The 24,761-nt window shown below is 41.0% G+C and overlaps 1 protein-coding gene across 1 annotated transcript in view; it reads right to left on the minus strand.

Annotated features, from left to right (window-relative positions):
- Window positions 1–3,288: 3,288 nt before the first annotated feature.
- Window positions 3,289–24,761, minus strand: part of loxl2b (lysyl oxidase-like 2b) — a 49,013-nt gene continuing 27,540 nt past the window's right edge. The window contains exons 5-14 of the mRNA XM_072388618.1: window positions 24,187–24,406; window positions 15,147–15,330; window positions 13,199–13,350; window positions 12,559–12,726; window positions 9,647–9,812; window positions 7,196–7,436; window positions 6,769–6,884; window positions 6,180–6,316; window positions 5,974–6,085; window positions 3,289–5,189 (exon numbers count right to left, since the gene is read on the minus strand). Of these exons, the coding sequence (XP_072244719.1) occupies window positions 5,119–5,189; window positions 5,974–6,085; window positions 6,180–6,316; window positions 6,769–6,884; window positions 7,196–7,436; window positions 9,647–9,812; window positions 12,559–12,726; window positions 13,199–13,350; window positions 15,147–15,330; window positions 24,187–24,406 (1,567 nt within the window). The 3' untranslated portion in view covers window positions 3,289–5,118. The remainder of the gene's footprint in view (window positions 5,190–5,973; window positions 6,086–6,179; window positions 6,317–6,768; window positions 6,885–7,195; window positions 7,437–9,646; window positions 9,813–12,558; window positions 12,727–13,198; window positions 13,351–15,146; window positions 15,331–24,186; window positions 24,407–24,761) is intronic.

A 24,761-nucleotide genomic window follows, 5' to 3' on the forward strand; every position in this document is an offset into this window, starting at 1 on the left:
GGCCGACCAGCACTGGGTTGGATAAACAAAGACTCACCTTTTGGTACCAAATGGGTGAGTGGAGTGCCTACCAAGAGAACATTACCATTCTTATCTAAAGAGTTGTAAATTAAAACAAGACGCTCACCACCCGGACGAAAAACAGACCCTTTTTTTAAATAAGGAAAGTCTTCAGAGCCAACTCCAGGTGGATTAATGGATCTGTTACAAATATGTATCATAGCTACCTCCCGCCGTAAATCCCGACTGTCGTGCCGTGGAGCCACAGCGCCATCTACAGCTCGGTGACAGCGAATCCTTGAATTAGAATCATTCTGCATTTTTATACTCCTGTGAATAATCCTGTGACTGCAACATTAGTACAAATTAAATGTGTGAGTGTTACAATGAACCGGAGGTCCAACCAACAGAATAACAGTCAGTAAATGAACCAAGTGTATAAAACATCTCCACTTTAATAGGCCACTCACTATAATCAATTGTCTCTCTATGTCAAATGATTTACGTTGCTTATATTTCATGCCTTTGTGATAAATATAGTATTAATGTATTCTTTAAATGTGCTTTGGGATGCCGGGATAGGAGAGATTAACTTTTCTTTTATAAAAGTTGATTTAAAATGAAGCCCCTCTATGACGCCCAAAGACAAATCAGACATCTCATTGGTAGAAAACCATAGACGAAACTCCGCCCTCACCAGTGAAAACCGCGCGCGCAGCTATTCAACTACCACAAGCAATTCAACAGCTATTCACTTTTTTAAAAAAACTTTTTAACTTCTTCTACTCCATTAGCTTTTTACTTCAGACTTCAACTATAAGTTATTACTCTTGAATTCCACTTTTCCACTTGCTTTTACTTCTCAGTTGCCTTTATATCATTATGCTCTTTTGTTTCTCTGCCCTATCATGCACCTGTCCTTAGACGTGTTTTTGTACCTTTTCCCTGACTCCGCTTATCTAATTTTTGTTACCTTTTTGGGACGCTCATTTCCTAAGCAAAACCCACGGGGCAGACTCAACCAATAATTCCCTTTGTCACAAAGTTTATTTGAAAACCTATTTTTTGGTTATTTTGACTCGACGCCGCCCAAAATCCACTCAGTCACAGGCCCGCGTTCTTCGGCCAGAAGGGAAGACGATACCACCAGCATCAGGTGCCTTCAAACCGAACCAGAACCAGAGACTGGACCGCACGCTCCAAGGATTCATTCATTCATTGGCAACGACTTCACCGGAGAAAGGGGATCCACAAGTGTCCGTTTGGGATTCGTTTAGCAGGCGACCGGAGAACTCCTGGAAGACCAATACCTCTGAGATTCTGCTCAAGGTAAGGTCAACCCATGGCTACCTCCCTAAGAATGGTAACGACTCTTAGTTGATCAATTTTAATACTTTCCCTCCAACATGAATGGTAGGTGGTGCCCTGAAAAGATTTTAAGAAATAATTATATATTATCTAGAACGCTACAGCGCACAAATGGTTTCAGGAATAATAATTCACTCTTTAACTCTTCATACTTTGCTGTGCTGCAGACTTTATTATTTACACCCAACAAACCAAAATGACAAGTGAATCTGACTTTTTAATATATATATATATAGATATTGGAAAATCTAACACTGAAATTGTATCTGTTTGGGGAAAAGGGGTAGGAAAAAAAAGACTTGGACTATTTAGAAGTCACATCTGTTAACTTAACCAACACTATTTTCTTTCTATCCCCTATGAAGAATGCAAAAAGAGGAGACATGCCTGACCCCCTTGCCCTGTTTGATTGCCACGCAAGGCCCATGTATTTGAAACACAACAAGGACAAAGATGGCGGACAGCTATTCTGTATATAAAAGATAGACGTTACTGTTGTAACATCGCCACCTTATATACAAACTGTCCTTTTGAAGTCTTGAGTTCAGCATCTGGCTTTTTATCTTTCTTATCCACCATTTAGTGAGAAGCAGGGAATACATCGCCACCCTAGGTCAGTCACAGGGACAAATGCTTGCTTCGTAACTCTGACCTTTATTATAGTTTAAAAAACAAAGCACATCATTTTGTACGCTCAATTCAAGTATACACAATGTAGCTGTTCAACATGTACTGTGCCCTCAGAAAACAGAGGACCAGTTTGATAGCACCATAACAAACAGTATGATAAAACTAGATTCACACACACATGAAAAGGTACAAAAGAATAACACAAAGAATAAAATTGTAAAAACCTAAACTTTAAAATGTTAGGAGATAAAAACGACTCATCTGCAAATCTGACAGTTTAGAAAAAGAAATGTTCTCTGTGTGATGAGAAGATGGTATATGTGGCACTGAAGGATGGAAACCAGCTCTTCTCCCTGCCAATATTTATTTTTGAGGACAATGTGGGTGGTAAATGAGCTGAAAAATCCCTCAATTGCATATGTGGGTTATTTGCAGGATTACCCTGGGACCAAGCCCTGTAGCGTATTTGTTGATCCATTCATTTTTTTACCCATTTTGAGCACATGCGCCTATTTCTGTTAGATTATTAAATATACAGCTAGGATACACATACCTGGGTTTGCCCATGTGGGCCCCAGATAAGATGCTAATTTTTGAGTTGCATGTTCACTCATGTGGTGCGCATTCATTTTGACTTCTTGTGAGGGCAATAAATGAGGCAGTGAAACTCCTCTGGCAGCATGTCACTGCAAAAAGTCCAATAATAATCATGTAACATCTGCGAAAGACAAGACATTCTAAAGTGAGGCATCTTAAAGCAAATTTTTTTACGAGAGCGTTTCACGAGGGTTTTTTGCATTGAAAACTACAATGAATTGGATTAAATTTCATCATAATTCAACTAAACTGGACAGTATATAACTGGACTTACATTGAACTAGTTAATTTTCTCTTCAAAGTGCCCTGAGATTACTTTTGTTAAGTGGCTCTACATAAATAAACTAAACTCAAATAAAGAAGCTTGCTGGAGAAACTTAAAGGGGAACTCCGGTATTTTTAAACCTAGACCTTAATTCTGGCATGAAATACGTTTATCTGCTCACCGAGAACAGTTTGGTGAAAGTCGGCGTCCTTCGGAAGCTATTTAGAAAACTCGCGATCTGCATATATATCCATATAACGGAGTGAACGGGGCTTAGAGGATGCAGCCTCTAAATAAGGCATTATCTGTCTTTATTTCACCAATACTTTAAGAAGAATGAATGAATGAACGTGTGCTATAGCTCTGTTAGCTCATAGCTGCTGTTATGTGGCTACTTGCAGCTATAGGAGAGCTAACGGAGGGATTTCTACACAGGCACACAGTAGGAATACTGGGACTTCAGAATATGTTATGTGTTACAGTATCTTGTGGCTGCATGATATGGATTCAGCAGATTCTTTAGATTATTTAATTTAGTGTTCAGGTAACGGTAGTTTTTTTTATGCTAATAAGCTCCTGAATATATAATGGTCAGATAGCAAACTTATTAGCTTTGTTGCAAACAGGATAATAAATTACAAGCCATAAATTACGGGACACTTGTCTGAAAACCATCTAGAGAGAAGTTTGTACTTAAACAAAGGAGTTTAACTAAAAGAGGAAGGTTCAGTGCAGCTAATTAGCTTTGAATGGCTTTGACACTCATTTCATACAAACAATCAGAAACACCAAAAAGGCTATCCATCAGACAGTGATGCCAATTAGGCATTGAAATTCTCTTTCAATCTTGATACAGTGCAGTGGAGATTACAGGTAATTTCTCAGTTTTAAAAGTTGTTGTGGCCAGGGCTTGATCCGGTTTAAAATAATTTTACTGGTGGTATATTAAAAACATGTCTACCTCGATAGGGTGGCTCCCAAGAACATTCTGATGATGCTGAAAAGTTTTGTTTCAAAGCCCTTGTGGTCACAAGTCTAACATTTGGTTCAAATCTATCCAGAAGAGTCATTCAGAAAACCACACACATAGGTGCTTTTCATGATTCTTTGTGTCCCCTCTTCTCTGGTGACCTTGTAGGCCTTTTTGTCTTCCTCAAGGAGATGAGAAGAGAAGGCTTCTCGAGGAGCTCAGACACACATTTGTGTCCTATGTGGAAATCTTTATTAAGCAATTATTAAGTGGCATGGTATATAAATCCTTTGACATTAAAGGAAAACAACCAAAGATTCTTGGTTTGACATTTCAGTTCCTTTATCCTCACGTGTCCTCCTAGCATCTTTCCTGCATCCTTTTTAGAGGGAGCTAAAGCACGAGGGAGCCAAGCAAGTGAAGGTAGCAAGTATACCTAAAAGTATATTGAAAAGCAACCTATGATATCACAGAGTACAATCTGGAGTACGCTTGTCCTTCACTGCATCAAGGTGGGAAATTAAACCACTAGAAAACAATTAAACCAAGGATTTCAAAGGATGTTAAGTTACTCTTACAAGACATAGGAATAAATAAACACGAGGTCCCATTTTAGTTTTATGCATACACTACTATATTTTATAAAAAAGGAATTTTTTTTCTAGATTAAATGAGATTATGTTCAAAATACATTGATAATGCCTTCTCCCCCAAAGGATTATAGTGCAACTCCTCTTTGAAATGCAACTACAGTTAATGCTCAAACTGTTTAAAGAGAAGCCTTTCATTATCACACTTTTCAGCGATGCCAGATTAGTTTTACAAGCGGCCCAGGTAATAATCACTTATGATTTGAGATAAATGGACTTACTTCTGCAACAGCTGAATTGGCATAAACATTTTGTTGTGTAAATATGTGACGTGCCAAATAAATGTGTGTGCAATGTAAAGGCTGCTGCTATCAGTCTTAAGAGAGGCAGGGACATCATAACCCTCCAGTGAGAGCTTTGTAAAAAATAAATAAATACAAGAATACTGCAGCAGGGCTCTTCTTAAAGTGCTGCATTTCTATGAAGACACATTTTTAATAATGCTACTCCTAAACTGTCTTCACAGGGAGATTGGAATTGCTGGTAAAGTTCAAGCTTCCTCGGTTTGGACAGGAGAGACTCAAATACTGCTGCTAAAATGAGATGGTCTGATCAAGGCAGGGCTGGCAGGAGAAATCCAGAAAAGATGAAATGTGTAGTGGTTGGTGGATTCCAGACTCTATTCCTCATCTTCATCTTTATCTGTGGGTCACCTGGTTGTTGAGAAGGCCTGGGAATGTATCCTCAGTTTCAGAGCTTAATGAGCCACCTAGAAGTGGAACGGCAGTGACAAATATTTATCACCCACACACTCTGTCCTTGATTCACAACCGACCAATAGTTTAATTTACTCAGTAAATTCTGGTGATTCAAAAGCATGAAAACTAGGTCTGTTCATCTCTCTAAATTTGTGGATGTATAATTTAACTAACTTAAAGTAAACTGTTAGCTAAAGGTGACTAGTTCTCGCTACTGTATATAAAGGCGAGTAGACATGGTTAAACTCGCTAAAAGTATTAAATATTCATTTAAAAGTAGCTGATAAGTATGTTTGAAGTCGCTTACTAAAAACAGTAATTGCCTGACTGAAAGTAATAGATATCAAAACGCCTTAAGGAAGTAAGCTATAGTTTAGCTATAGCAAGCTAATAACTAATAGTGAAGGAATATTTAACTTAGGGTAATGGATAATTGTCATTAGCAGTGGGGATAACCACAGTTAGCTAGCAAACACCAAGTGTTAATATGTGCAATGGAGGTTTTAATTTTTTTAAATTCCACTCAGAACCCGCTCACAGGGGCCCAACTCAGCATAACAAAATAAAGTGATAAAGTTTTGGTAATGTGAGACTTTTTAAATGTGTCTTGTGTGTCTGAAAACTTTCTATTCTGAACAACAGAATTTTACTGTTTTCTTTTAAAGCTACATGAAGCTGTATTGTGACGTGTAACAGTTTTGTTTTTCTGTTTTGAAAGTAGAACGAGTTTCACCTTTCAGATCATCAACAGTGCAAAGAAAACAGGTTAAATGTTCTTCTTCATCTTTGTTTTACCATTATGGCAGCTGTACATCCACACACGATAACCATCATATCGACATCTGCATTTCATGATGTTATTGGTGTAGTCTGACTCTGACACTTCATAGTTTGGATTAATTATGATCTGTTCGAGGGAAAACATGAATGAGCGGAAGGTTGCAATTGTGAAGAAACTTTGTCAACTGATGATCACTGATAGAGAAAGAGTTGAAGGACACCTGGAAAATGTAGTCCCCAGGTTTGACATCAGTGATGTCGATCCATTGGCAGTCAATGTCGTGCCTGTAGGTATCCCAACAGCCCACAGTGATACCCTGGTCTCCAAAGTTGGCACATTCATACCTCTTTTCAATACCTGCAAGATACAATATGATCACACACACTAAAAACATATTGATTCATTTATTTTAAGGGCCACTTGAGGTCAGAGCAAGAGCCTTTAAATCCTGAAAGTTGTTGGGATGTTAGTTCAGTTGTGAACATTGTCGTTACACGCCTTCACAGTATCTGCTGCGTCATGTAAAACATTTAGGTCTAATTTTAAGACTCCTTTTAACTCAATGTTGGTCTCCACAGGTTTTGAGTAAGAAATCTGACCCTTCAACAGGAAGTACTTCAATGTATTAATCAGGTAGCTTCATATTTTTAAGGGGTTTCTACAAGAGGCCCCTTCTGTATCTCAAAGTCACATGAGCAACAGTTCAGTCACAGCTTTGAAAGGTCATTACTGACTGCAGCATTTTCAAAAAGTGAAAACGTCTTCTTTCACGTCATGAAATTAAATTGGGATATCAGTGTCGTTCTTACCTTCATCACACTCTGAGTCCTCCAGGCAGAAACTAGCTTTGTGTCCCTCTGCCACTTTGGTTCCATTTAGGCTGAACAGGTCATAGGTAGTGAACACATCCATGCTGTGATAATGCCTACACACACAGGCAGAAATGTTTTACACATCCACTCAGGATTAATAGAAGTGCACCCAAATTCTTTACACTTGAACATGTTAATCACAGATAGACATTTAAACTTATTTCACCTTTTCTTCCAAGAGGTCATTAGTTCAATGTCTAACTATATTCATTAAAAAAATACGTGTATCAGCAACTCTATGTTGAAAAAGCGAAACTTGTTCAAAATATTCTTTAATAACCAATTTAAGAAAACCAGCTGTTCTGTAATTAAGTGATGGAATTGAATTTAAACCAAAGGATTGCTTGTACTCAGTGACACCGACCTGTGACAGTCGTGCCACACCCATGAGTTCCTGTCGGCTTTGGGCCGGAAGTCGGACTGGCCGTTGTTGTGGATCTGAGAGGAGAAGCGCAGCAGGCGGCGGTAGGAGTTGGCGGGCGCCTGGCTTGAGTTGGAGGACAGACAGTTCTCCTCGTACGCACACTGCAGCATGAACATTGGCCGGTCCTCCATGTAGGTGGTCTGTTCCACCACCTGAGGGTTCAACACCAGGTCCGGGGCCGCTGCAGACAGGAGGATGTGGCAAAAGAAAAAATACAGAGGCAGACACAGATGAAATGTATTCAGAAACAAGGAGACTGCAATGAAAGTAAATGAATGGTTACCGTTCCAAACAACACAGCTTTCCAAGGATTCAGGAGGAACACTTTTATACATTTTTGTAGGACAGAGCATCTCCAGAAGCAGAAATAGTTTCAACTGATCACTGAGGTTTAGGAATTGCCTCTACTCAGTATTTCATATCAATGTTCAGGCAGAACCAGCCAGTGGGACCCTGGAAGCAGCTGATAGGTACCGACAGGCCAGACGGGCTGCGGCTTCGGCGGTTGCTGAGGCAAAAACTCGGGCCTGGGAGGAGTTCGGTGAGACCATGGAGAACGATTTCCGGACGGCCTAGAAGAGATTCTGGTCCACCATCCGGCGTCTCAGGGGGGGGAAGCGGCTCACAGTCAACACTGTTTACAGTGGGGACGGGGCTTTGCTGACCTCAACTAGGGATGTTGTGAGTCGGTGGGGGGAGTACTTCGAGGAACTCCTCAATCCTACCAACACGTGCTCGGAAGAGGCAGAGTCGGAGAGCTCGGAGACGGGGCCTCCCATTTCTGGGGCTGAGGTTGCCGAGGTGGTCAAAAAGCTCCTCGGTGGCAAGGCCCCGGGGGTGGATGAGGTCCGTCCTGAGTTTCTCAAGGCTCTGGATGTTGTAGGGCTGTCTTGGCTGACACGCCTCTGCAGCATCGCGTGGACATCGGGGACAGTGCCTCTGGACTGGCAGATTGGGGTGGTGGTCCCCCTCTTTAAAAAGGGGGACCGGAGGGTGTGTTCCAACTATAGGGGTATCACACTCCTCAGCCTCCCTGGTAAGGTCTATTCGGGGGTATTGGAGAGGAGGATCCGTCGGATAATCGAGCCTCGGATTCAGGAGATGCAGTGTGGCTTTCGTCCTGGCCGTGGAACAGTGGACCAGCTCTATACCCTCGGCAGGATCCTGGAGGGTGCATGGGAGTTCGCCCAACCAGTCTACATGTGTTTTGTGGACTTGGAGAAAGCGTTCGACCGTGTCCCTCGTGGAGTCCTGTGGGGGGTGCTCCGGGAATATGGAGTGCCGGACCCCTTGATAGGGTCCGTTCGGTCTCTGTATGACCGGTGCCAGAGTTTGGTCCGCATTGCCGGCAGTAAGTCGGATACGTTTCCGGTGAGAGTTGGACTCCGTCAGGGCTGCCCTTTGTCACCGATTCTGTTCCTAACTTTTATGGACAGAATTTCTAGGCGCAGCCAGGGCGTTGAGGGTGTCCGATTTGGCGACCTCAGAATCGGGTCTCTGCTTTTTGCAGATGATGTGGTTCTGTTAGCGTCGTCAGGCCGTGACCTTCAGCTCTCACTGGAGCGATTCGCAGCCGAGTATGAAGCGGCTGGGATGAGAATCAGCACCTCCAAATCCGAGACTATGGTTCTCAGCCGGAAAAGGGTGGAATGCTCTCTCCGGGTCGGGAATGAGATCCTTCCCCAAGTGGAGGAGTTCAAGTATCTCGGGGTCTTGTTCACGAGTGAGGGACAAATGGAGCGGGAGATTGACGGGCGGATCGGTGCGGCGTCTGCAGTGTTGCGGGCTCTGCACCGACCCGTCGTTGTGAAGAGGGTGCTGAGCCAGAAGGCGAAGCTCTCTACTTACTGGTCAATCTACGTTCCCATCCTCACCTATGGTCACGAGTTGTGGGTAGTGACCGAAAGAACAAGATCGCGAATACAAGCGGCCGAAATGGGTTTCCTCCGCAGGGTGTCTGGGCTCTCCCTTAGAGATAGGGTGAGAAGCTCAGTCATCCGGGAGGGGCTCGGAGTAGAACCGCTGCTCCTCCGCATTGAGAGGAGTCAGATGAGGTGGCTCGGGCATCTGGTTAGGATGCCCCCTGGGCGCCTCCCTGGGGAGGTGTTCCGGGCACGTCCCACTGGGAGGAGACCCCGGGGAAGACCCAGGACACGCTGGAGAGACTATGTCTCTCGGCTGGCCTGGGAACGCCTCGGGGTCCCCCCGGAAGAGCTGGAAGAAGTGGCCGGGGACAGAGACGTCTGGGTTTCTCTGCTCAAGCTGCTGCCCCCGCGACCCGACCCCCGGATAAGCGGCAGATGATGGATGGATGTTCAGGCAGAGCTCTAGATGTTCCTGATATATTAATATGACTTTCGAGCAAACTGCATTGATATTTTGGTGCCTTACTCTCGGAGCAGGAGACTCCTGCGGCTTTGCCCCCGCCTCCTTTCGGGCAGCTGAGGTGTTCGCCGTGGTGCAGGCAGTGGGACAGAGACATCTCGGTACCAGAGCAACGAACACCACTCATCGCCACGTTGTCTGCGCTTACCTCACCCGGCCAGTACCACGTCTCCTGTGGAGAAACCGAACATCTAACATGAGAGTGACATATAAGTATGGTTTAACGTTTGCAAGACTTATGAGGAAATTGTTAGGGTATTTTGTAAAGGTAAAAATTTTAAATGGTACATCAGAAGCCATCAGTAAAACAAACTCTTTATTAGCAGATATTAAATGTCAAGATGGAACGCCATAAATTCTTTATGAACATGTGCAGTTTGATGTTTTAATGAGCCATCATGAAACCTACGTCTTTACAATGAATGCTTCACCGTGTCGGGGAGCTCAAACCTCCTATGAGTGAACCAAAGGCTCTACCACGTGAACCACAGTTGCCCAGGTATTACACTTTTCCCAACATTTAAAATATGATACTGTGAATTTTGGAACAGAACAGCGGGACAAAATGTATGTACCAGGTTTTTAACCAGAACCACGTGTGACCAAACAACCATCTCCCAGAGCTGTGTGGTAATTACCATCAAGGCTCCTTAGAGCTCTGTTTCAGCAACATGAGCCAGTTTTAGATGCTCAAGCAGAGGCCTTTAACGAGCACAACAGGACTCTGAAATCTTAAAACGTCTCCAATCTGGTTTTGATTTAAATCACTCTCTAACGGTGATCATAAGGTGTTTTATCCCGCCCCTCTGGAGTTGGCTTTATCTGTTGATTTTATGTTTCTGTCCCATTTAAAGCCCTTTGATATCTTAAACTTTGATAGCTGCTCTCCAAATAAGTATTACTATTCACTTATTCATAGTATTCAGACTGAATATTTTCCTGTCTTATCATATTTTTGATTGGTATCAGACAGATAATCAAACTTTTCTTTTTTCATGTGGCACAGAGTTATTAGCTGATATACAGTTTTTAATCGCTGCAGCCGCGTCTCTAACATGTGGATGAGTGATGTATCTGACAGCTGAGGGGAAAGGCCGAACAGTTAGTTGCTTGTAACAAAGCCAACATCCTATAATCTCATAGCTCTGCAGACACTTTCAAAGGCAGTTGGCATTAAGCTCCCCAACCTTGCCTTCCAGTACCGCTCCAATGCTGCTCTGTAAATGACGCTGGGAACCACCCAAGAAAGTTTTCTTTATGTCTTACATGTGTCAGCAGTTACATGCAGTATGCAGAGAAGCACGGGACAGAGGGATGATTGGAGTTAAAATGATAACTTGTATCTTTATTTCTAAACTAAATATTTAGATTCTAATATTTTCTATGTGTCAAGTTCCTACCAACTGAACAGTGTACACATTTCATTGAAATGAAAATTTGAATTATTTATGTGTTGACTGTCATTCAAAGCTCACCTCAAATACTTTTTGTTCAAATAAAGCAAAAATCACCTTACCATTGTCCTTTTAGAGTTAATATAAAATAGACAATTTTTATCAATATAGTCTGGTGAAGAACAACACAGTAGTGTGTTTTTTGGTTAAAGTTGCAGTTAAATGTTCATTTATATATAAGAAAATGAAGCAGAGTTCATTCTTACATTATCTGTTATGTTTTAGTTGTTGTATTTTTGTCTCTTTGTAAAAGAGAACTTTAAAATGTGTATGCCATTCCCTTGGCATAAACAAAAATCCCACAACTCTGAACCAAAGGCAAGATCATCACTTTTTCTTCACGATGAAACCTCAGTTTAAATGTTGGGGCACTTTAAAGGCAAGAAAACTGGAAATGCTTTAGACCTCAGGTTGTATAATAATGCATCGGACCATTAGAAGTAGTTTTCCTGGTGTTCCAGCAAAGGGCGCTCAAACTTCTTAGTAAAATAAGCTATAAAATGCTATTAAAATAGAGATTAAATAGCGGGCCAAGCTCTTTTAAATGTATAACTACAATACAAATAATCTGAGAAGTATTGTTAGAAAGTATTTTGAATTTTACAACATAAATGTTAAAGTGACAAATAGAAAAAAAATGTGTGTGAACACTTTAAACAAAGTGTCTTATACTACAACAATAAATCATTCATGTGCTAGTTAGCTTGTCCAAAAGCCTGCCATTTAGCACAGTCAGCTACAGCAGGTCCCCTGTCAGACGTTTGCAAAAATGCTATCTCAGAAATGCAGTCAATTTGTATGATTTTGGGATGGTGGTTTCATGAGCTTATGAAAACCCTGTGAAATTCTGACTCATGACTCATGGGGACTTCACAGTTACATCCTGTGAACTAAGACGCCGAGAAGAAGCCACGCAGTTGGGCCTGTTTGCGGAAAGTATCACCAGTACAACGCTTGCATTTAACATCTCCTGGAAAGCTTTTGTAGCTGTTGCCATGGACAATGTTCAAAACTATGAGAAACATTCTTCATCTTGTTTACATAGTTCAAATTTGAAGAATTGTATTTTTATTTCAAATCAGTTCTAACTTGACTTTTGGATAAAGGTGACAGCTCTACAGCTAGTTTGCAGAAAGTAAGGTTATGAATATCCCGCACTGACATTAGACGCACTAGCTGTAATAAACAAACCAACACTTTGGCTCAAGGACCATACGCGGTTGACTCATACACTAAGTTGTCACACTGTCTTATTAACAGCTAGAAAAACCAAGAGTGGCTTTAAGCCAATTTACAACAGGTCAGCTGAATATGAATTTAAATATATATGCTTGTATATTTTTGGAAATGTGTGCATTTCCAAAAATAGACTGTTCCATCCACATAAGTTTAAATGGAGCTGTTTTTTCAAAGGAATCATACGAGCTGTGCTGATTTCCATCCCCTGGCTGCAATGACTCGTACCTGGAAAGCACTGCTAGCAAAGCCCAGGCCCAGTTGTCTGCAGACCACCATGGCCTCCATGGTTCCCCAGCCTTCGCTGCACACCGTCCCCCATGCTAGAGAGCCGTTTCTCTCCACCAGGACCTCAACACGGCCTTCGTAAGGGTTGTGACCTCCACTCAGACGCAGCTGTGGTTAACAAAAAACAAAGAAAATAAAAACACAGCAGAAGATCCACTGATAGCGGATGTGATCATTTGATGGTGCATTTAGTTGTAAATGCAGATTATGTAAGACATGTCGGATCAGATCCTATTACACACATATTCATTCAATTATTTTGACTAAAACAGCATTATTGCAAATTAAACAAAGACAGTAACCAAGGCGATGGGCTTGTTTTTTGAGCAGAATGTACTCCCCTATGTGCAGTAGGCTGTCATACATATGCATTAATGAAAAGGAAAAACAGAGGTAGTATGCTGTAAGGGTTGGCACAAACTTATAATCTTCTATTGATTTTAAAGGATTCAGATTCAGTGAGTCTTTTATTTGTGGCCTTGCAAGTACTGTAGCAGTAACTGCTGTTCCCTGTGAGAACATCTGCTAAATGTTGCATCTTGATTGAGTGAAACGTGACTTAAACAGAGTGGACACGGACCCGCTCCTCAAAGCCCATAGCGGGAACGTTACATCTGACGGCTGCATCTTCCTCATGGCTGCAACCCAGAACCTCCTTGTTGAAGAAACACTCGGTTATGGACTTCTCAAACCCTGAGCACTTCACCTCATTCATGTGTACTGGGCCCATTCCTGAAAAAACACAGAATTGAAAGCCTGTGAGTTTTTGATTTTAAAGTTTTGTAAATTTATCTTTCAGTAGATGAGCAAAACGTAATCACTTTTCCACCTGCTCAGCTTGGTTTTGTATTCCTTGACCTGTTTGTAGCTCAACTGGAGTCACTCTGAATGAACTGGATGATGTTTAGAAGTGTGTGTGTGTACAGTAGAGTCTTGGATAAAAATTAGGATATACAAGTATTTTTTACAGCTTTGAGCAAAGTGGCTTTAATAATTGTTAATAATATGGCAAATGGCATGAAACTTGTGGATCAAGATTCCTACAAGGAGATTTAAGTTAGGGTTAGGGTTATTTATATGCAGAGCATGGACAGAGTGCCTAGGCCCATATGAGTGTAATTGAGCTTTTACATGGAAGAGGCATTAAATCCCCAACGGCATTATCCGATTGTGTTAGTCTACCATTGAGAGTTTTAGTTTTTTGGGTTTTTTTACAATCTGAATAGCATGTTTACATGCTTTTTAACAGTCCAGTTTTGGTCTAACTAACACAATAATTCTTTCAAATGTTAGTGAAACATGCTCAGTATCAGAAACTTAAAGTGTGACGGATGCCATGACGTATGTCTACCAAGATAACTGATTTCCCTTTGGTCCTTTCAGGACCAAACCCGCTGTTCAACTCAGCCTGCTCCACAGACACAAATCACAATGTTTGCTTTCGACAAGTCTTTATTTATTAAGACTTTATTCTGTTTCTGTATTTATCAGACGCTTTTATCCAAAGAGACTTACAAATGAAGATATAACAGCTTTATAAAAAGCTAACAATAAGCTCCATAGAAGGAACCCAGGAGTCCGACTCTGTCAGAGGGGACAGAGTAGAGATAGGGTGCAGGCATAGAAGGAAGAGCAGAAAGATAAAGTGCAGAGATAGAGGGGGGAGGGAAGTACAAGGGAAGTGCTGGGATAGGAGATGCTCTCTGAAGATTATTATATATTTTTTCTGTTAAGATGTTTTTCACTACAATTTTTCCATGTGACTTTTGTTTTTCACAAAAGTTACAGAGCTATAGAGTTAATCTAACTTCCTTCCACGTTCTTCTCAGTGCCAAACAACAGCAGACAAAGTTCAGGGCCTGTGGGTGGAGTATATAGTGGCAAGAAAGCCTGACTTGTTCTTCATTGCTGGTAATGTTGTAAACAAAGCTGAAAAGAGAACCAGTACTAAAAGTTAATGTGTGGATGGATGAAGTTGAAAGATACAGGCATACTAACACACTGCCATAATAACAGTGTGATGTTGTAAAGTCAGTGTTGTGGTGACAGCGAGTTTAACTGGCCCAAAGTGACAATGTAAATACAGCTTTAGTACAACCTTAAGTAGCAGTTACTTTCCATCAGATCTGTGAGGTCATGACACTCTGGTAACATAGACATGACATGAGGATAGCAGTTTAAAGGCTAGAATTACTTTCTGAAATGTCTGTCACATGTGGTTTTACTTAGTCCTAACCTGTTATCCTGTACCATGTAGAAAACCCAGAGGGGCTGTAGTTTCAGCAATAAAAATTGTCATTTTGAGCTCACCATCATGGGAAAGTTTGAGGTCTACTTCATAATTAGTGCAAGTGGGGTTTTTTTTGTCTGTGTTTTTTATTTTTTTCTTTGCTCACGTTTCCTTATGTAATCCTCTCTGGCAGCAGCTGAGGATGGAGCAGCACTTTGAATGAGACTAAAAAGCTGGGAAAAAACATAAATGAGTCGAAGTAAAAATCTATCACAAATACTTTGCATAGAGGGTATACCTTGTCCAAGCCGACCTCCAGACAGAGCCTCCTTTGCTGTACCGAAGCCCAGCTCTCGACACACCACAGTGGCAGACAGCAGGTTCCAGTTGTCATCACAGATGGTGCCCCATTCTCCATTTTTTAAAACCTCCACTCGGCCCTCGCCTACAATGGTCCCCCCACGGAGACGGACCAAGGGCTGCTGGAGATGAGACGGGGGACAACGTGAGGAGGAGTCACCATAGAAGCTAAAATGTCCAAACTCTCAAAGAAGAAAACCACATATTATGGTTACTCTCTCAAAAATAGAAGCCAATACTCTAGAAATTCATCTTTTCCTTCTCTGTGCTGAGGCAGCAGACTGGGTGGTTATGTTTATTACTTGCACTTCTCCCACTAACTGTTAAGATAAACTGTAAGTGTTTTATTTTACAAGTAAAGACATTAATTGCACACTTAAATCTGCCATTACTGCTATTTGTATTAAAAAAGGTGAGGCCAAATGTCTGTGTGGGGGCACTGGAATCTGCTTTTACACTCATTGTTCACCTCCTTACCATACTAGAAACATTTAAAAAAGTGACACATAAACCTTCAAAACCGTCATCTGTGAAAGATGGTTTATCTGTTTAATTAATTTACAACTGAACCAGAAGATTGAAATATCAGAACTAAATGAATGAGTCAGAACCAACACAAAAGGCTACTGTAAAAAAGAATTGACAGAAAAATGGAAGTATCACAACACACAGTTGATGTCGTTGCAGAGGAGGCCAACATGCCAACCTTTTCCACCATCACAAGCGCCTAATTGGACCTTTGAAGAATAAACATAACTTCAGAGGTACTCAGATAACAATTTCATCCTGATCAGAAAAGCTAATATCTGCTATTTCGCTTCTTTCTAACGTATGAACAACTGTGATCAACTGTCCACCCAACATCTAATATAACTTGAGAGCTTGATTTGGGCCACTGACATAAGCTAATTAGCATCATTCCCCCGCTTATCTGTTATTGGTCATACTTTTTTTGGCTAATTTCTGTTGTCCTAGCACGGATCTTAAGTTATCAGAATCCAGGCTCCTTTTGATCCTTTTGTTCTAGTCTGTCACACAGATCCATCATAAGCAGGACTGACAACAATTCAAGGCCATGGAGGTACAGTATTCTTCCAGCTGGAAGGTTGGTGGTTCATTCTACACTTTTTGAAGTGTATTTAGGCAAGACATTTAAACCCCACATCGTCCCTTATGCTTGGTGGTGTGTGATATAAAAGAATATAACACTACTTATACGGTTTGTGTCAAAGCTGTGGCATGTTGTGTATGGATTTGAGCATTAATTCTGCCAATATGATATGATATAAGTGCAGCTTCCCTGTTGTACAAAATGAGAAAGCAATGTCCATATATTCTCAATATCTATACATCTATCATTCTATCATTTTCATGCTCCGTTTATTTTCATTAATATTTTCTTTTCTGCAACTACAATGCAAAAGGTTGTGGCTTTTTCTTTTTTAAGAAAATACTAAATATCTTGTTTTATAATATTTCTTTGAGTGGGGCCTGCTGGATGTGCTGGAATATTTGGAACATGCTGCCAGGCAGGCCACTCCCAGCTCAGCACTAAGCTGTGGAACGTGACAGAGAGCATGCAAGCTCAAACCTCACATACTGAGGGAGCACAGATGAAGTCACACAGATATGAATCCGTGTCAGCTCTGCGGTGCAGTAATTATTGGCATTAACTGTGCTTGAAGTTTCATGACCCCTGAAATTTAGAAACTGAGAGCAAATCTCCCTCATTTACTCACGTGTGAGATCAGAGGTTGGTGCGAGACATAGAACAGCTGCTTTGGAGCTGGCAGGGGCACAAGTGAACGCTTACACAATGAAAGATTTTCCATACAGGACACACAAATCAAAGCACTTCTGGTGAAACTGTTATGGTCATAGCTCCTGATTCAAATGGAAATACAGTAATTTTGTAGGTGCACATTACATGACCAAAAGCATGGAAACCAAAGCAGTACCCCCACACTTAGCTGCTGAATAGTCCAAAAACTATGGGCAGTAATAATGCTCTAACAACCTCCGCTCATCTGGTTTCAGGTTTTCCACCAGATGTTGAAGCAGCAGGGCAGCAGGGGTATGCTCCCACTGAGGCACATGCACATAACTGAGCTGATGTCAGGCACTTCAACAGTTTCCTCTCGTGAATGGATTCAGAGGGTTATACTATGTAGATTTTTTTTTATACCTTTCATCATGGAGTTGAAATATATACATGATATTAGTATGTTATTAAAGTAGGATGTTTTCTTTTCCGTAACATGCCGTGGAATCCATACTCCAATCAAGTCAGTTGGAATCAAAGATCGGAAAATAAGAAAACCCTGCAGCTAATCAGGACCATAAAGCTCTCATTCATTTTCTTACTAACTTCCTGTTTGATACATCAAACACATACAAACTACTTCTGCTCATTCTTTCTGTAATGACCTTATCGTGTCTGAATGATGTGGTGAGGAACATTAACAGTAAAGTCGTCATCTAACGGCCACAAAGATGAAACCCGGAATCTGTGTCTAATAATAATACTTAGATGTGGAAGATGGTGAAATTTTCACTCATAATGACAAGCAACTCAGATGTTGTGCATCTAATAAAGAAAATGCTTAAAATCTGTGGTTTTGTTTTTGCTCTTCAAGTGTCACAGAGCTGTATTACAGGTAGCGATAAGGTGCTACCTACAGCAGAGCCAACGAAGACAAAGACAGTTTTAAAAGTTTAGGATGAAAGCACACTTTTTATATGATGAGCTGATGTCCTGTTTGAGAAAAACACTGCATTTTCGAGCATGACAACATCTCAAATTGTGTTAGACCATGCATTCATGTTAGAGCCAGAACTGAATCCAGAATATCGGAGTAAGCAGCGTGATGATCCACTACTCCAAAGATTACAGCCAGTCTCTGTTTGGTTAATATGATCATTACCTGCAAACACCTGCAGCCAGGATCTAGACAAGATAAATATGCATACACACCCGCCATTGTTACCTGAAGTTGCTAATTGCTTTTCTCTGTACACAACATGTGAAGTGCATAGGGAGTGGTAAATGCAAGGTGCAATTGTTTGAGCAACTCAGTGTTTCTAATCCGCCTTTTTACTCATTGTACGCATGATGGTTGAACTAAAATGCATTCATACGCCTACAGCCAACACAAAACAGGTTTCACAGTGCTTGAGGCTCAGACTCGTGCCCTTTTAGTGCTGGAACAAATTTGACTTTCTGCATCAGTCTTCCTGCAAAACCAGCGTCATACTAGGCCTTATCCATAGAACTGCTGTTCATTAACTGTAGCAGAAAAATACAAACCTTTTCTCTAATGTGTTGCTGACCAAGAAAATCAAACCGCATCCATTGATCCGGATTAGCAGGGTCGGCTTTGCTTTGCGGTAAGACTTATTGCATCACTTCCTGTTGCTTTGTGTGTGCACTGTGACAGTTCTCGCTCTTCTTGAACTACTAATAATCACCTTATTTCTCCCTATAATTTACACATCTTGCATAGTTAACTCTATCCCATACTTGTTATATTCTAACGCTCACTCTTACAGATCTTTAGTTTTTATTTTTCACTTTTTAGCAGTGTGTCTGGTTCTCTAGCTTAGCATGGCTACCAGTTCTCTTCCTCTATCTCCTGCTTTCACCTGCTCCGTGTGTCAGATGTTTAGTTACTCCTCTGCCTCCTTTAGTGGTAACGGTACATGTAACAAATGTAGTCTTTTTGTAGTTTTGGAGGCAAGGTTATCTGAATTGGAAGCTTGGCTCTGCACTGTTGAAAACCACCCGATAGCGAGCCAGGCCCCTTTAGTCAGTGCGGAGCCACCTAGCGTAGCTAGCTCTGTTAGTCATCCCCGAGCAGATCCCGAGCAGCCGGGACTTAAGAGTGGCTGGGTGACTGTCAGGAAGCGGAGTCATAGTCCTAAAGTCAAGCCCGTGGTTCACCATCAACCTGTCCACGTTTCTAATAGATTTTCCCCACTCAGCGACACACCTGCTGATGACAAAACCCTGGTAATTGGCAGCTCTATAGTCAGAAACGTGGCATTAGAGACACCAGCGACCATAGTCAAATGCATTCCAGGGGCCAGAGCGGGCGACATAGAATCCTGTTTAAAACTGCTGGCTAAGGATAAACGGAAATACGGTAAAATAGTTATTCACGTCGGCGGTAATGACACCCGGTTACGCCAATCGGAGGTCACTAAAATTAATGTTGCATCGGTGTGTAATTTTGCCAAAACAATGTGGGACTCCGTAGTTTTCTCTGGACCCCTGCCAAATCTGACCAGTGATGACATGTTTAGCCGCATGTCCTCATTCAATCGCTGGTTGTCTAGATGGTGTCCAGCAAACAACGTGGGCTGCATAGATAACTGGCAATCTTTCTGGAGAAAACCTGGTCTGATGAGGAGAGACGGCATCCATCCCACTTTGGAAGGAGCTCTTCTAATTTCTAGAAATATGGACGAATTTATTAGTCATCCAAAAACATGACATCCCAGGGTTGAGACCAGGATGCAGAGTTGTAGTCTTACACACTTCTCTGCGGCTTCCCACCTGATGCTGCCCCCCCCTCAATCAAAAAACACAAAAGGAGCAAATCCTCTTGTGCAAAAAAAATTTAAAACAAAAACTTTAACTGAACAAAAACATCAAACTATTAAATGTGGTTTGCTGAATATTAGATCTCTCCCTTTGGAAGTCTCTGTTAGTGAATGATTTGATCTGTGATCATCATATTGATATATTTTGTCTTACAGAAACCTGGCTGCAGCAGGAGGATCATGTTAGCATTAATGAATCAACTCCCTCTGACTATTTAAATGTTCACGTTCCTCCAACCACAGGCAGAGGAGGAGGAGTGGCAGCTATCTTCAGATCAGGGTTAATAATCAGTCCTACACCCAAGATTAGTTTTAGCTCTTTTGAATCTCTGATTCTCAGTTTTTCCCACCCAAAGTGGAAATCACAAAAACCTCTTGTGTTTGTTGTTGTGTATCGTCCACCTGGCCCTTATTCTGAGTTTCTGTCTGAATTCTCAGTTTTTATCCCAGTTAATGCTGAGTACAGATAAAGTCATTGTAGTGGGTGACTTTAATATTCATGTAGATGTTGAAAATGACAGCCTAAATATTAACTTTAATTCTATATTAGACTCTATTGGATTTTCTCAAAGTGTTCACAGACCTACTCACTGCCTTAATCATACCCTTGACCTTGTGCTGACTTATGGCATTGAGAGTGAACAGTTAACAGTGTTCCCTCATAACTCTGTCTTGTCTGACCATTTTTTAATAACTTTTGAATTTACATTACTTGACTACACGGTTTCTGAGAATTTTACATATAGAAGGTGTCTGTCAGAGAATGCTGTAACCAGATTTAAAGAGTTGATTTCATCATCCTTTTCTTCACTGCCATGTGCTGATATGACAGAGGACGGCTACCTAAATTTTACTCCAGTAGAACTTGACTCTCTTGTTGACAGCACTATAGCTTCAATGCATACAACACTGGACAATGTTGCCCCTCTGAAAAGGAAGGTAATCAGTCAGAAGAGGTTGGCTCCTTGGTATAATTCACAGCTGCGTGCGTTAAAGCAGACTGCAAGAAAGCTGGAGAGACAGTGGCGTTCCTCTAATTTAGAAGAGGCTCAATTAGTCTGGAAAGAGCACTTTGCAAAGCTAGAACTGCTTATTATTCCTCATTGATAGATGTGAATAAGAATAATCCCAGGTTTCCTTTCAGCACTGTTGCCAGGCTAACAAAGAGTCCAAGCTCTGTTGAGCCATGTATTCATTCAACTCTCAGCAGTGATGATTTCATGAGATTCTTTTTCAATAAAATTGTTTCTATCAGAGATTATTAATGGAATCCTTCCCACTATTATCACTGATGTATCATCAAGTAGAGGAGCTTTAGAAGTATCTTTCGAACCTGAATTGTATTTAGACAGCTTCTGTCCAGTTGATCTTTCTGAGCTAACAACAGCAATAGTCTCTTCTAAACCATCAACTTGTATGTTAGACCCAATCCCAACCAGACTGTTCAAGGAGGTTTTCCCCTTAATTGACACTTCCATATTGGATTTGATCAATCGGTCTTTGTTGATAGGATATGTACCTCAGACTTTTAAGGTTGCTGTAATTAAACCTTTACTTAAAAAACCTACTCTTGATTCAGAAGTGTTGGCTAATTATCGACCTATATCCAATCTCCCTTTTTTGTCTAAATTTCTTGAAAAAATAGTTGCAGTTCAACTTTGTGATCATTTACATAGAAATAATCTGTTTGAAGAGTTTCAGTCAGGATTCAGAGTGCATCATAGCACAGAAACAGCACTGGTGAAAGTTACCAATGATCTCCTGTTAGCTTCTGATAGCGGACTTGTTTCTGTGCTTGTCCTGTTGGATCTCAGTGCTGCATTTGATACGATCGATCACAGCATTCTGTTACAGAGACTTGAACATGTTATTGGGATTAAAGGAACTGCATTAGGCTGGTTTAAGTCATATTTATCTGATAGATTCCAGTTTGTTCTTGTAAATGAGGAATCTTCCTCACACGTTGGAGTAAGTCATGGAGTTCCTCAGGGTTCTGTGCTTGGACTGATTCTTTTTACTTTATACATGTTTCCATTAGGTAACATTATCAGACAGCATGGCATAAATTTCCATTGTTATGCTGATGATACTCAGCTGTACTTATCTATGAAACCAGATGAAACCAACAGGTTGGTCAGACTACAAGCCTGTCTTAAAGACATAAAGACCTGGATGACTCAGAACTGTCTGCTTTTAAATTCAGACAAAACTGAAGTTGTTCTCTTTGGATCTGAGCGCTTCAGGGAGAAATTGTCTAGTTATATAGTTACTCTAGATGGTATTTCCTTGGCTTCTAGTTCTACAGTGAGGAACCTTGGAGTTATTTTTGACCAGAATTTATCATTTGACGCACATATAAAACTGGTTTCTAGGACTGCCTTCTTTCACCTTCGTAATATTGCCAAAATCAGGAACATCCTGTCTCAAGGTGATGCAGAGAAACTAGTTCATGCATTTGTTACTTCAAGATTGGACTACTGTAATTCCTTATTATTAGGCTGTCCCACATATTCTCTGAAAAGCCTCCAGCTGATCCAAAATGCTGCAGCCAGAGTTCTGATGAGAACTAACAGGAGAGATCATGTTTCTCCAGTTTTAGCTTCTCTTCATTGGCTCCCTGTTAAATTCAGAATAGAATTTAAGATTCTTCTTCTCACATATAAAGTTCTTAATGACCGAGCTCCATCATATCTTAAAGATTTAATTGTAAGATATTTTCCTAACAGAGCACTTTGCTCCCAAACTGCAGGTTTACTTGTTGTTCCCAGAGTTTCTAAAAGTAGAATGGGAGGCAGAGCCTTCAGTTATCAGGCCCCTCTCTGTGGAATAAGCTGCCAGTAAATGTCCGGGAAGCAGACACCCTTTCCACTTTTAAGATTAGGCTTAAAACTTTCCTTTTTGATAAAGCTTATAGTTAGGGATGGCTCAGGTAATCCTGAAACATCCCATAGTTAAGCTGCTATAGGCTTAGACTGCTGGGGGACCTCATCTGTCACACCTTTCCTCACTTTGCTCTCTTTTCCCCCCTGTTTAATTTCACAATTGATTTTATGTACATGTGACATTATTGTGGTTATTAACTTGTGTTTCCCTGTTCCAACAGATATCCTTTGAATGGCGTTATGGTGTTTTTCCCCCCTCTTTTCCCTCTTTTCTGTCTTCTCAAACCCCAGCTGGTCGAGGCGGATGGCCACCCTTCCTGAGTCTGGTTCTGCCAGAGGTTTCTTCCTGTTAAAAAGGAGTCGTTCCTTTCCACAGTCCCTCAGGCTCAGGACGGGAGATTGGACTGAAGACACGCTTCGGTGCAATCTGTTGGTTTCCTTAGCTAGGATATTAATTTTTTGAATTAGCTCTATATGAATTAATTGGATTATGATTACAATGAATTGAATTCCAATTGGCTTGAATTGGACTATATTACTTAAGTGCCTTGAGATGACAATTGTTGTAATCTGGCGCTATATAAATAAAATTGAATTGAATTGAAATTGAATTTAGAGAAGCTGAGAAGGGTCAACTTCTCATCACCAAAAACACATTTTCTTGAAGACACAAGAAACCCTTGTTTCTTGCGGCGCAAAAACTGCTGCTTTTAAAATGGTCACAGTGAAGAACGTGCACACTCTAGCTGGGACACACTGCCGGGATAATGACAGTGCAAGGAAATCAGGGAACTATGACGGAATCGTGACCAGGTTGCTGAAAAAAAGTCTCTACTAAACATTAAAACGTGCATAACCCTCTTTTTTAGCTTTGTGTCATATTTAAGGCATTATAACACAGTTATAACACAGGAGATAAGCTAGAAAAGATTAAATAGCACGCCATGGGTCCTTTGAACTCTAATATTTGTTAATGCAGAAATTCCACACGGAACATCTTTTATATTGTGAGTAATGAGAATGACCTCAGCTGCCGATTATTCATCCTAGATTTTTAAGACTTAGCAAAGAATAAAGAATTTAGGAAATACAACTCAGCCTCAACTACTGTGGAGAGCAAACTGTTTCTTTAACGATGCAGCTGTACTGTATGTGAACCCTGTTCTGCAGGACATCTGAAAAAACAAAATGCTATCTGACACTGCTCTGCTCTCCTTGAGATTGAGCATTTGACTGCTTCATGTCATCCCTGACAAAATGGGATGATGATAATTAATTCTGAAGAAGACATTTGTTAAGCGGCTACAACTGAACTTCATTAACTGACAGAGACTCCAACTTCTCTGTTGGCTTGAGGAAAATATTTAATCCACTGGCTCTCTTCATGAGAATTTTGTTTATCATTTCACTTTTCTCACATCATCCATTCAGTGCCCACTAATTGTTACAGTTACAATTATTACAATTCATTATACTGAGACATGTGTTTATTACCTCTTGTCTGAAGGCCTTCCTAAATCCCGTCATAGGCGTTGGGGCGAATGCTCTACCAGGCACACAGCTCACTACCACAGGTAACCCCTCAGCACAGGTCTCATTGGACTTCTCACTGGATATGGCCTGACCCAGTTTACAGTTGGACAAGTGGGCTTCGTTACCAGTGCAATTGACAGAGAAGTCCCAGTATGATGGCTTTCTCCTGCGAGCAAACATTCTGGACAGAAGGAGGAAAAAAGGAGATTAAAAAAGTCATTTGATTTACCTGATTTACCTATACTGGGGTAAGGGTAACTCTTTTCAGGCCAACTGGGATGCTACTTTCCTCCTCTCCATTTATTAATGAGCCTATAATATGCATTTAATGATCCTCATTTACAGAGCATCATGTTTTGTCTTCATGTGCCATATCCGAGGTGTAGCAGATTAAAACAGGGCAGGCTGCATTTGTTTTTTTATTTGCGAGCTGGCGAGGGTGGTGCTGCATACTGGAAACCATTCAGGAGTAATGTTTGAAGCCTGAAGACTGACTCTGCTATGTCCTCAAATTTAATTTGAACACGATGATAATA

Source organism: Leuresthes tenuis, unplaced genomic scaffold, assembly GCF_036924035.1.
Source record: "Leuresthes tenuis unplaced genomic scaffold, fLeuTen1.0.hap1 SCAF_6, whole genome shotgun sequence".
Taxonomy (NCBI): Eukaryota; Metazoa; Chordata; class Actinopteri; order Atheriniformes; family Atherinopsidae; genus Leuresthes; species Leuresthes tenuis.